Raw genomic sequence first — 12,742 nt, 5'->3', positions numbered from 1 at the left:
TCATGTGCAAAACGGTAGGTCGTACATACAAAATACTCCTTCTGATAGTGATTAATTGTTATCCTTACACATTACAGACCAGATACCATATTTTTGCTTGAAGGATATCTTTTTATAGCTCAAATAATATTGACTGAATAAAATCTCTATGCCAAATTATGAAATCACAGCCGAGTAAAAATCTAAAGCTCGAAATATTGGTCTATTAAATGTATATCCGAGATGAAGAAAACTTGAAAACCCCATCAGAAAATATTGAGCCCACTGAAACAAAAGAAACCCTACAGTTGTGGGACACCTTCAAGATTTACTTACTTAATCACAAAGAAGAAAAGATCAACTAAAGATAATAGATAAAGATACACAAAAAGAATAATTTCTGGTCATTTGTGAAAATGTGTTGTAAGCAACTACATTAACGCTGGATTAGGATAACACTGTAAATATCAAACCCAAAAATTATAAGCAAAAATAAATCACTGAACTCAAATAATGGCACTCAGTAGTAATAAAAGGGGGCAACGGCTCATATACGTATACCTAAGAGCATATACTACGTAGATACTGTTAATATTTTTTACAGCCCGAAATATGCCGCAATAAAGGCAGAATTAGCCATTTTGCTGATTTTCTACTACAATGCGTTTGAGTTTCGCTCTGTTGTTTCCCAAATGCCAAAGCATTTTTTCATTTGCTATGCGTTAGCATTTCCTTTGGCAAATTTTATCGTCTGCTGTCGCGACATCAATCATGCATTTGACTGCACTAAAGGGAGCCATTACACAGGCGGCATGCAACAATTTCCTCCGCGTACGCACATACACACAGCACATTGTTATGGTACGCAGAGATATATATGCGCTGCCCGCAGCATCTTAGATTTATGCGCGCCGATAATTAGCGATAAATCAAGTGGTAATTTGGTGTAAATGAATAAATAGCCATTCTGATTGTCATTTTGCCATTGGCGCATTTCAAATCACACACAATGCATTGCTGCGAATGCGATACTGCTTTGGCAATTACTGAGTTCAAAATGTGTGAGCAATTTGCTGTTAGCTGCGCTGCTCCTTTTACATATATGGCGTCCAGCACTGAGCTTTGGAAAATCTTTCTTATAATGTTGGTCTAGCGGCGAAGTACTGCTTGATTTGTAAAATACTGGTTTTCCTGCCGGCTCAATGTGGGAATAGTTTGTTAGTTGTGTGTTGTTTGCGCAGAAGCGCTCTTGTTCTGTTGATTTTACAGCCGATATGTTAATGAAATGCTAATAACAGTTCGTTTGTTTCCATATTAACATTTTTGATGTTGATGTTGTCATGACAACTAACATTGCTGTTGTTAGCAGCACAGCATCACTGTTACAGCAAATCAGCTGGTTAACTGTCCTTACATAATATTATTATAATAATATTATTAATTCTCATCTGTTACATCATTAACATAGCGGCTGCTAACATTACACTGATATCTAAATTTAACAGGTTTTGTTAAGGACACTTTGGTAGAGTTATATTATATTAAAATGAAATACTAAATTATTTTCAATAATTATTTAGCTGCATATATTGTGGTGTTAGTTTTAGGGGGACAAGGGCAAATTTTCCTCTGATTTTATTCATTTTTGACACAAAGGTACATCGTTATTAGAAAAACACGCTCACCCTTTTTTATTGAATAACACACAAATATGCATTTTTAATCAGTCGGAAGTTCGAAAATCTTTCTATTAGGTACATAGAGACTAAGACATGCATCGACGCGATTCAATTTTTTTGTTTTGCATATAGAGATGCTACTACCAGGAAGGGATTCTTTAGGAAATTTAGTTATATATACCACACATTGGCCGATATTTTTATGCACTGGGGTCCCATTTTTGGTATTTGCTTATGGTATGATTTTTACTATTTTCAGATATATTTATTGTTTTTTTGAAAAGTAAAATACTCACAAATAATTTAGTAGTAGTTATGTTATGTTATATGGGAACTAGGCATGATCGAAATCCGGCTTAGCTCATATTCGTACTTGAATATGTGACTAATGCTCAGAGATACTAAAATTATGGAATTATGGAAGGAACATTTCTTAAGCGTACTGAATGGCAGTGAAAGCATAACACCAAGAAATGGTTAACCCGATTCCTAATCGATGACGATGGAGCAGACAATCCATTGCGCGACCAAGAAGAAGTTCGAATAGTATTTACCCTCCTGAAAACAAAAATTCGGTGCGAGCCGATGGACTGCCGGCTGAGCTATTCAAATACTTCCATGAAGAACTGTTAAGGAGCATGCTGCCTCTATGCCTGAATTTGATCACGATCTGTATACCAAATGAGGTATCGAGCCTCGATATCCAACTTACCAAGAGGTGCTACTTCGGGCTGGGTAGGTAATTGAGAAGTATAGTACATTTTTGCTATCTTCAGACATCATTTTCAATAGAGAAGATATTTAAAAAAGTATTCCTCCGGAATTTCTTCGAATTAGGCTCACGATAGACACATATACTATGAGCCAAACAACATAAGAGTAGACCAAAGAGAGATGCCACAATTAACGGTTATTGAAATGCATATGTATATAAAAAGTTACATTACGCTATATTTAAACTTTACTCCTCGTAAGTGAAACACTATTAAGAAAATCAATGTTTAAAAAGCGCATAATTTGCATAAATGTACATCGGAATAAAATCGGCAACTTCTAATGGTCAAAAATCTAATTTTCTAAATGTAAAAATCGCCTTAATAAACCACCATTGTAAGTTACCTCTACACAAGAAATTTATGCGGGTTAACTCTCCACGCACAGGCATGCAACTCTGCACCAAAGCGGCCATTACTTTCATATTCACATGCCAGGTGTAATTCAATTCCGAGGAAACATTAAAGTAACCATCCGAAAGCACACCACTACGGCGGACAGCCATAGGCTTAACATTTTTATAACGAACATAAAAATCAATAATTTATTTGCTGGTCGGGGAATATACTTTCTATTTCGAAATGATACGTAAGCAGGAAACAAAACCTAGAAATGAAGCAAAAAACAAAATGAAGTGCCAAAAACGCTAGATGGCAAAGCGAGAAAGGCGAAAATCTTGTAAATTTCGGCGCACGAGTTTCATAATTTATATAATATTATATGATGCGAGCAAGTGGTAATGCCCAAAAACATACTTTACTTTTTAACCCGTCACAATGTGTATGCCCTCCGCTACAGCCAGATGCTGGCAGGAGGAAGCGGCGTGTTACGAACGGTTGCATAGGGACTGTGCACGATTCGTTGGTAAAATAAAATATAAAAAATTTTACACTTGGCTAATTTCGCTGGGCGGCGGAAGCGTAGCGCTTTGAAAGTGTCGGCGGCAATCGAGCTTGGCGTTGTCGTTCAACAAATGCGCGTTTCCTACGATGAAAGTGCTGAAGGAATGCTGAAAAGTACAGCAGTATTTTGATGCCTTGCTTGACTTGTGGTATTAAATAATATGTAGCCTACTTTTGTAATCAGCCATGCAAGACCAGGCTATTAAAGCTTGAAGTAGGCTGAGGCTACGAATTTTATTTGAAATAAATTTATGAGAGCCGCAATGACCTGTGGACTACATCACTCGAAAGTGAGAAAAAGGGAAGCATACCTTTGCGGTTGATGCCTAGGAATGCAAAAAAAAATATATATATTTTTTTTAATTATAAGAGAAAAGGAGAAAAGAATGAACTGACCTTTTGTTTTGTGGACACTTCTATTTTTAGTTATTTAAAATAATGTCTTTCGAGAAAAAAACCTTTTTATGGTCTTAAAGGAAAATCTTAATTTTCATGTAACCATGCCAAGGAAGGACTGGGAGTTCTGCAGAAAACACAAACCCAAAATTTAGTATTTTTTCCTTTCTCAAATTTATTGTCGCCTAACTTGCTCTTATTACTACACAAAATAGCAGTTCGCTGCAAATCTAAGTAAAAAGGATCTAAGTGATGGAAAGCAAGAAAAAAAGAAAGAAGACTGTCGAAAATAAATAATGAAGGTGAAAATTGTTGCTGAAAAGGTGTTAAAAATATATGGCGCCGAATGAGTGCAAACAAATTTAGGGTCTATCTGTTGTGAATTGTCGAATTTTCTCATTCACCTTAAAAGTAAGTATCCCTTAAATTATTAATTCTTTTATTATTTTGCTTGGATATTAAATAAATAATTTGACCTTTTAATCCTTTAAGAGGTTTTTAAAAAGTAATAAACCGGCTTTGTTTGCAAACAATTACGGACCCCAGCTGAGCACATTAAAGCCAATCTTGATTATATTATCAACGTCAATGAAATTTTGATTTAGCTTACGAATGGGTGCGGCCAGGCTGGAGGATTTCTGCAAAGGGAATAAGAAAACAAAAAAAACAAAAATTAATTAAGATAATTAAAATTGATACTAAATATGTTGCCTTCTGTTAATAAAATAATAAAAATATGTTATCGATTATAAAAAATAAAATCAATTTGTCGGAAGCAAATCAGTGTTATAATGATCAAAAGAGAGGAGTTTTGCGTGATATATTAAATTAAAGACTTTCTGCTATAAATAATAAGTTATCGATTACCGATATCACAAATCAACTATCGATAAAAGAAATTAAAAGTTATCGAAAATTAAAATATAAAATAAGTAATTGTTTAGAAATATAAAGTTAAAACCTTCTTACTGAAAATAATATGTAATTGATTACCGATAATAAATGTCAACTATTGAAAACATAAATTAAAAAAATATCGATAATAAAAACATAAAATAAGTAGGTGTATAGAAATAAAAGCTTAAAGACTTCTTATTGTAAATAATAAATGAACGATTACCAATAACAAAATTCGACTATCGATAAAAGGGATACAAAATTAACGATAGTAACATACAATACAAATATATTAACTAAATGATCTTTTACCGTAAATGATACCAAAGACAATTGAGATAACAAAAATTAAAAATTATCGTTAGTAAAAATCAGTATCGAAATAGCTTTTAAGGAAAATAATTTTATAGTGGTCAAAAAATATGAGATTTACGCCAAAATATAAACTTCAAAATTTCTTAAAGATAAGGTATAAATAATTGTCGATAAAAAATATATTATAAATTAAAAATTATGGCTAATGAAAATTGATTTGTCTAATTTGGCGTTTGGGAAGAATAACTTTAGCGTGCTTGAATAATTTTAACATGAACGAAAATATAAATATAAAACTTTTTACAAATTAATAATCGATTATAGATATTTATATTTATCATAAATAATAACCGTTTTACCCAACTGGTTTTTTTGTTCAAATGCATAAAATTCGTTCGTTCCAAATAAATATTTTTGAAGCTGTCTTTAAGAGCTGATACAAAAAAAAAAAAAAAAATCGATTAGAAATTTCATTGATATCGATATATGTATAATTTTTGAAAAAGAAATAGAATATATGTGTTTAAACTTACAGTTGTGCATCATTTAAAACTGAAAGAAATATCGATGTAAAATCAACAAAACAATATCGAATTGGAATAACAAAATTGATAACAAAAATCTACTCGAAATTACATTGATATCGTAAAAAAAAAAATTAAAAAGAAAACTATAAAACATCTCTTTAATCTTAAAAATCGAAAAAATTAGCATCGATTTTCGTTTGTGATACTTATACATTTCCTGTTAGAATATACTAACTAAATGTGCAGAGGATATTGATATGGTTAAATTATTGATTAAAAAATATTCTAAAATTGATTGCAAAAGTCAATCACAAAATCGATAACGATAACAAAAATAACTTGAAATATGAGTATTCAAATTAAATCTCAGAAAAAAAATTGTTTCAAAAAGTTGAAAATATATTTTAAAAAATTATTGGGAAGCCTTTCAATATATCGCATGGCAGTCAGAGCACCGGAAAATCAATAATTAAGTGTGGAAGGAAATGTTTAAAGGCAGACCGGACGTTTCTTAACTGTGCAAGAAATTCATTTTTCGGACATAATATGTTCTTCTCTTTTTATCAGAACTATTGAAGCAGGAACTAATTTATTTATCAGCCGTTTTAAGACCCTTTTTTGTGTAAAGCGTATCCGATATCAAAAACATAGACTGTTAAAGTAAGTTGATGTAATTATTTAAAAATTACAACAAATAAAATCAATAAAATTGAAAATTATAAATCGATAAACAATCGATAATTTATCGTTTGTCATTAAATAATAAATAAATATCTGTGAATATCGACAATATATGAATACAAAACTAATATGATTCCGCTATGTTGTTACATTTTAATGCCAATATCTAATAAATTTTGAAAACCTTGTCCATAAAAAGCAGTAAGACATATTTTTAAATTGGAACAAGATTGCACCGCCCAAGCTGAACCTATCCACAAATGCTACACACTCCAATATCCACTCACCCTGGTTTTCTGCAACAAGCTGCCGAACTCCTCGCTGCGTACGGTGCGATACAGCTGTGAAAATTCACCGCCCGCCTGCACTTTGCGCGCCATTAAGCTGGCGATACGTGCGCGCGGCAACTCACGCACCACATCGCCGAGAAAATCGGACACCGTACGCTGAACCATCATATTCACCAGCACCTTCGATGGTATATTGAAGGCGCGCAGTTGATTTGGTATGCGATCGATGATGGTGGTAACATCGAAACTGCCAGCATCGCGTCGCATTAAGCTGAGGAGCTCTGCAAAGTCACTGGTATTGCGTATCTGCTGCCAAGTGGCGGAAAATTCCGGGCTGCGGATAAATGCCAAAGCGCTGCGAAAACGCGCATCGACAATGTAATGACGAGCGGCAATATAGCCGATGCGACGACGTGGTATCAGCGCCTGGAAATCACGCAGATCCGATTGCAAATCGGTGCTAGCGGTATTAATGGTAGAGCTGACTGCCGCCGCCGCTGTGTTGGAGAGCGCTGCAGCGCACCTGAGGGTAGCCAAGAAGAGTATGGCAAGGCTAACTGTTACTACGAAGGCTCTGAAGTGCATGTGTATTAAAGTTTGAAGTGCTATGGAGCGAGCAGATTTGTGCTAACTAACGAAACTGTGGTTTGAGCGGTTTTAAATGTGAAAGTAAGCGGATCTGCGGTTTTTATTTGAAAAATTGGCGCGTTTAAGTGGCGAAATTTTAATGTTACAAAGCAATTTTTGTAATAATAGTAATACATTGTCAATGAGTGGCGCTATTTTTTTGGGCTTTTTATTTATTTATGATAATTATTTCTTTTGTTGGTAGGTCGCGGATTACTTTTGTGCACTTGGCTAATGCCGCTAATTTTTTGTACAAACAAATTGAGTCAAGCCGGCGGGCGTTCAGCTCAATTTGAGTTATTATTTTATGTAAATTATAAGTTGTATTTACTTTAAAATTTGAAGAGTCGTCTAACAATAACGCTTAAATCTGTTGAGGAATACTAACACCTAAATAAGATTGAAAAAAATTATCGAAAATTACTTTAAAATATGTTAGAGTGGCTTAACTTCCAGAATATGGAAAAAATGGCCCAAAAATTACTAAAATCTCCCGAAAATATCAAAACTTGCTGAAGAGTGATTAATCTTCGCTTATGAAACTTTTGCATACAAAATATTTTTTTTTCAATTTTTGTTTAAATATTTTTTAAATCTCTTTTATATTTTATTTACCTTTAAAGTGAATTTTCACCCTCTCTCTTGGGTCGTCAAAGCAATTATTCACATGACTACTTATGCTTTCGAAAAAGCATGGCCACGTGCATTGGCGAACATTTCAATAGAATGGCTGACATAAGTTACCCGAAAAATGAGCAAAAAATTTGGCGGCGTTCAAAAATGAAGCATATATTGCGAAAATGCAGTTTTGATTTCGAAGTATAATAATACCCTTCACAAGTGAAAAACTTTCCATGCAAAGGCTTGATTTTGATCGGCCAGTTTGTATGGTAGCTATATTATAGGAATTATTACGACCCGATCTGAACAATTTGTTCTCAGATTATGCCGTTGACTTAGAAAATAATCCGTGAAAAATTTGCTGAAGATATTTTCGAACTTTATTTGGTTCAGTCAGTTTGTACCACAGTTATATGCTATAGTGGTCCGATATCAATGGTTTCCGAAAATCAGCAGCTTATTGATGAGAATGGGACGTATGCAAAATTTCAGAACGATAATTCAAACACAGACGAACAGACAGGTAGTTCACGGCCAAATCGGCACAGTTCATCCCCCTGATCATTTATTTAATAAATATTTTTTATAATCATCGTTTCACAAACTACGCGACAAACTTAAAATACTTTGTTGTGGGTATACAAATATTGCTTGCATTGCAAAAAATTAAAAATAAAAAAATCAAAAAAATAATTAAAAAATATAAAAAATCACTTGCCACATGCCAGCCGTTGCAACAAACGAGCAAACAAGTAATTTCGCCGCACAACTAGGTAGACAAATTGGTTGCAGCACAAATGCATACAAGCTCTTTACTCAAGCAGATGCCATACTCACCCACACTCACCCAAAAGTACTTTTATTTGACTACAAATTGGCGCTGTCAAACAAGCAGTCAGCGACGGCACCTAAACCAAACGGCCGCCTCAATCGGCCCAAAAACACTTTCTATGGCACTCATAGTTACAATTTTTGTGTGGCATGGCCCAATATCATTGAGTAGCCAAAAAGTAAATATGAAGCAAAAATAGCAATCGCACACATTTAGCAAACATCCACAGACGAAAAAAGGTGCAAATAAATCGAACATGCAGTGCTAACATACATGCATAGTATGTGTGTGTTTGTAGATATAACACATATATATTGTATGTGTGTGTGCTCTGTGTGCAAATGGGCAGTCAGCCAAGCAGCGAAAGTGATTTAAGCGCAGACAGTTACTAATTGAACGTGAAAAGAAGCGCGAATGTAGCGAAAACGTCAAAAAAAGCTGACAGTTTTCTCCTCTTAATTGTTTAATAAGTGATTTGTTTGCTCATATTTTGGTAGTGAATTTGATATTATTCGTAGAAATACTGCGGGTTTACGCAAAAGTATTTTCAAATCATATTTAATAAAAATTAATTATTATTTTAATGATTTTATTAAAATTTTACTTGGCATATTTGAATAAAAAACATCGAACTGCTATAAATCATAAAAGTATTCTCGAAAAATATAATTACAACTAGACTTTTTAATGCAATCAAAAAGAAGAGATTTCAGCAATAATGATGCCTGCTCAATTTTTAAAAAAGAGTGAAATTTATACTGAATATTATTTGTATGAAAATTAGTGTTTTTTGGATATAGAGTCAATGTAGTTTAAATGGTAATCGAGATGAACCGTTTTTAACCCTTATAAACTCAACCAATTGAAAGACTATTTTCTAAGTAAGGTGTCAGTATTTTGCCGTGCTATTTTATTATGAATCGATCCATTGTTAGTGTTACATTCAATGGAGGTTCCCAACGCAGCTGTCATCACTTCAGTCTGACAAAAAATGTTATTATAATTACATATATCACGAAGGGCCTAAACAAAATCTAAACCAAAAATTAATTCGAAATCTATGTATAGTATGTGTCTGGTCGGTAATAAACTATCAGAGTGGTATATATAATATAATTTTGAAGAAAATCTAAGGAATTATAACTGATATAATACCAGGGTGTAAGAAAATAGAATTAAGAGGAGAGAAGAAGTGTCATTTTAAAAGTTCAAAAAAGTGTAAGTTATGCCATTCTTAAAAGGGTTTAAGATATAGTGTCTTGAAAATAGCTATAGCAATGTCAGATTGGAGGCAAGCAGTATACCTAAATATACGACTGGAAAATGGCTAAGGATTAATGAGGGAAATTCACCTGTAGAAATGATGTACTAGTAGTGCGCCTGGATCTTATTTTAGTTCAAAGAGATTGCTTGGTCAAATTGAATAAAATTTAGTCTGTACATAACATTGACATGATGTACATAACATTCGAATGAAATAAGATATTTCTGTAGATACTTCAAAATATGAAATAATATATTGTCTACTAATAACCGGAATCGGTTCGCACCTAACGATAGACCGCTTACATCGAATTCAAAGTTTTAATTTTCCGTTCAGATCCGTGAAGTTAGGCCAGATCTTCGCTTAACGCCAATATATTAGATGGGTAACCTATACCACGCTTTGCAAAAAAGCTATCTGTTTGCTAATAGATAAATTCTTCAGTGTTGAATCGCGACAAAATCGATACATATCTGTAGCGTTTGTTATTGGTGATAAAAAGTGGACCCACTTGCGACAACAACAATTGATGCTCAGGAAGGTTTTGCTATGTATTCGGTGGGTTGACAAGGGATGATTTAATATGAGCTGCCAAACTATTAATTGATATATGTTGAAACTTCAACATCTGGAAAGCCAGAAAATAGGAATTACTCAGAAGCGGGAAGCCTTAGTATATGGGATATGAATAGTGTTCCATCATGAAGCTCCGGGAGCTTTGTAAGAAGGCCTTTACGCAAATATTCATAGTCCAAAATTACCTTCTACTTCTCTATGTTCATTTCTCCATGCTTCAAAATAGGCCTCAATTTTAGCCTTGAGATCTGAGAACAGGAAGTAGTCGTTGGGGGCCAGATTTGGAGAATGCGGTTGATGCGGAAGCTAATCGAAGCCCAATTCATGAATTTCTGGCATCGTTTTCATTGACTTGAGCGACACGGCGCATTTTTTTTGGTTAAAAAGCACTTTTTTTCTTAAAATGTGGCCGTTTTTGGCCATTTCGTCCTTCAAATGGTCCAATAATGCTATATAATAGTCGCTGTTACTTTTTCAAGCAAGTCAATTAAAATTGTTTCATGCGTATCCCTCATAAAAACGCCATAACCTTACCAACCGACTGTTGCATTTTTTTATGTTTTCGAGCAGGCTTATCGTGGCAGTCCACTCGGTTGACTGTCATTTGAACTTCGCAGTGAAATTTTGGAGCCTTGTTTCATGCATTGTCACATATTGACTCAAAAACTAACTCTTATTACGCATGAATATCTCCAAACACTGCTCCAAATCATCAACTATTCGTTCTGTTTGGTGAAGTGAGTTCGCGCGGTATCCACTTTTCACAGAGTTTTCTCCTGCTCCAATATTCATGAATGGTACAATGTACACGTTCAGTTGATATCTTTAGAGTGCCTGCTATCTCAAACAACTTCACTTTACGGTCATTACGGTCTTTATTTTGTGGACTTCTTGGAAGCAATCGCCTTTTTCGGGCGTCCACTACATTCACCGTCTTCGGTGCTTATTTCAACATGTCTAAACTCTGTATACCCTGATGTTTGATTTTCCTATGACAGTATTCGAACACTCGTCATGAAGCCAAGTTTTTGCTTCAACTATAATTTTCCTTTCAAAAAGCAATGCTTTATTAATACCCGGAATTCCTACTTATCCAATCACTCAAAATGATATAATTCGCAATTCGCACTAATGATCCGACAGTTGTCTTACTTATAAATGCGCCTTTTGATGGTTTGCGCTAAATAAAAATTATATAATTCTTGTAGCGACTCTTCAATTGACCTGGTATGTACATAGTATAGAATAGATTTCAGAGAAAAGTGCTTCGATCCACAGTCTCTTATAACAATGAACGAATATGATAATGAAAATGTGCGTATTTAATATGAAACTTCAAATGAACGCTTCTCAAAACAAAGCTAACTATTTAAGAAATAGAAGCACATAATTATATTAGTTAGCAAATTTGAAACTCAGATTTTTTTAATCATCCTATTTACAATAGTCGCAATATATAAAGCGCATCAACATAATTTGGCTAAAAACTATAAAAGTCATTAACAAAAAGTTGCAGTAAAATAACACTTTACCACATCGCTCCTGCTGGCTCGTGTATTATAGAGATAAGCACCATAAATAAATACGAAACAATTGTGTAAATGAATGCAATTATTACGCAATAAACTATACTCGCGCCTACAACAACGCATAAAAAGTGCGAACAGCAGGCGGCACTCATAACGCACACACACACACACTGACACAATCACAAAAATATAATATTATGCATGCAAAGGCCATACAAACGCAAATGTAACTGCATAATGGCGCCCAAAAGTATGCTGCGCTTACTCACACTTGAGCAACAAATAAAAAATGGCAGCGTTGAAGGATGCAGCGACAAGCCAAACTCCGAAAGTTGGAAGTGTCAGTTAAAGTGAATAAATATACACAAATGTATATAAACATAACGGCATTAGTATGTGTGTGTGTGCGAGTGCTAGCGTTGGCGTGCCAATGTTGGCTGCCGCAATTATTCTTAATTTCCGCATATGAAAAATGATCTCGTTAACAATTGTATAACGGCACAAAAACGCACACAAATTCATGTATATATTATGATATATATGTATGTATGTATATGTACACATTTGTGCATGTGTGTGAGCGCCCTGTCGCCCAAAAGTCTGTTTCGGGTTGTGTTTTAAAATAATGAGCGCGCCTTGCTCAGATGCTGCGAAGCGTTAAGTAATAGATGCTGGCATAATGCTGCGAAAATAAGCAGAGGAAAGCGCAATTTATATGTGCGCGTATATGTGTGTGCGATATGATGGAGGATGTGCAAGTTGGTGCAGCGAAAATTAATTTGAAATTGATATTACAGTTGATGTACATTTGCAGTTGCACTGCACTGGAGACTTTCATATTCATTTATATATG

At 34.2% G+C, this 12,742-nt stretch overlaps 1 protein-coding gene across 1 annotated transcript; it reads right to left on the bottom strand.

Moving 5' to 3' along the window:
* Positions 1-4,100: 4,100 nt before the first annotated feature.
* LOC108970944 lies at positions 4,101-7,079 on the bottom strand. The gene is made up of 2 exons (XM_018936677.1): positions 6,438-7,079; positions 4,101-4,368 (listed from the first exon to the last, which is right to left on the bottom strand). The coding sequence occupies exons 1-2, from the start codon at positions 7,023-7,025 to the stop codon at positions 4,264-4,266; spliced, it is 693 nt and encodes a 230-aa protein (XP_018792222.1). The 5' UTR covers positions 7,026-7,079; the 3' UTR covers positions 4,101-4,263.
* Between the last annotated feature and the right edge of the window lie 5,663 nt (positions 7,080-12,742).

This window comes from Bactrocera latifrons, unplaced genomic scaffold (assembly GCF_001853355.1).
Source record: "Bactrocera latifrons isolate USDA-ARS-PBARC rearing strain unplaced genomic scaffold, ASM185335v1 scaffold_317, whole genome shotgun sequence".
Lineage (NCBI taxonomy): Eukaryota > Metazoa > Arthropoda > Insecta > Diptera > Tephritidae > Bactrocera > Bactrocera latifrons.
This window is presented reverse-complemented; position numbering and strand designations above follow the sequence as displayed.

What these genes read in the sequence shown, in the direction of transcription:
- LOC108970944 (XM_018936677.1), bottom strand. Translation starts at nt 7,025, where the DNA reads ATGCACTTCAGAGCCTTCGTAGTAACAGTTAGCCTTGCCATACTCTTC. An exon ending in GCTTGTTGCAGAAAACCAGG is followed by an intron (nt 4,369 to 6,437) that starts GTGAGTGGATAT and finishes TTCCCTTTGCAG; the next exon opens with AAATCCTCCAGCCTGGCCGC.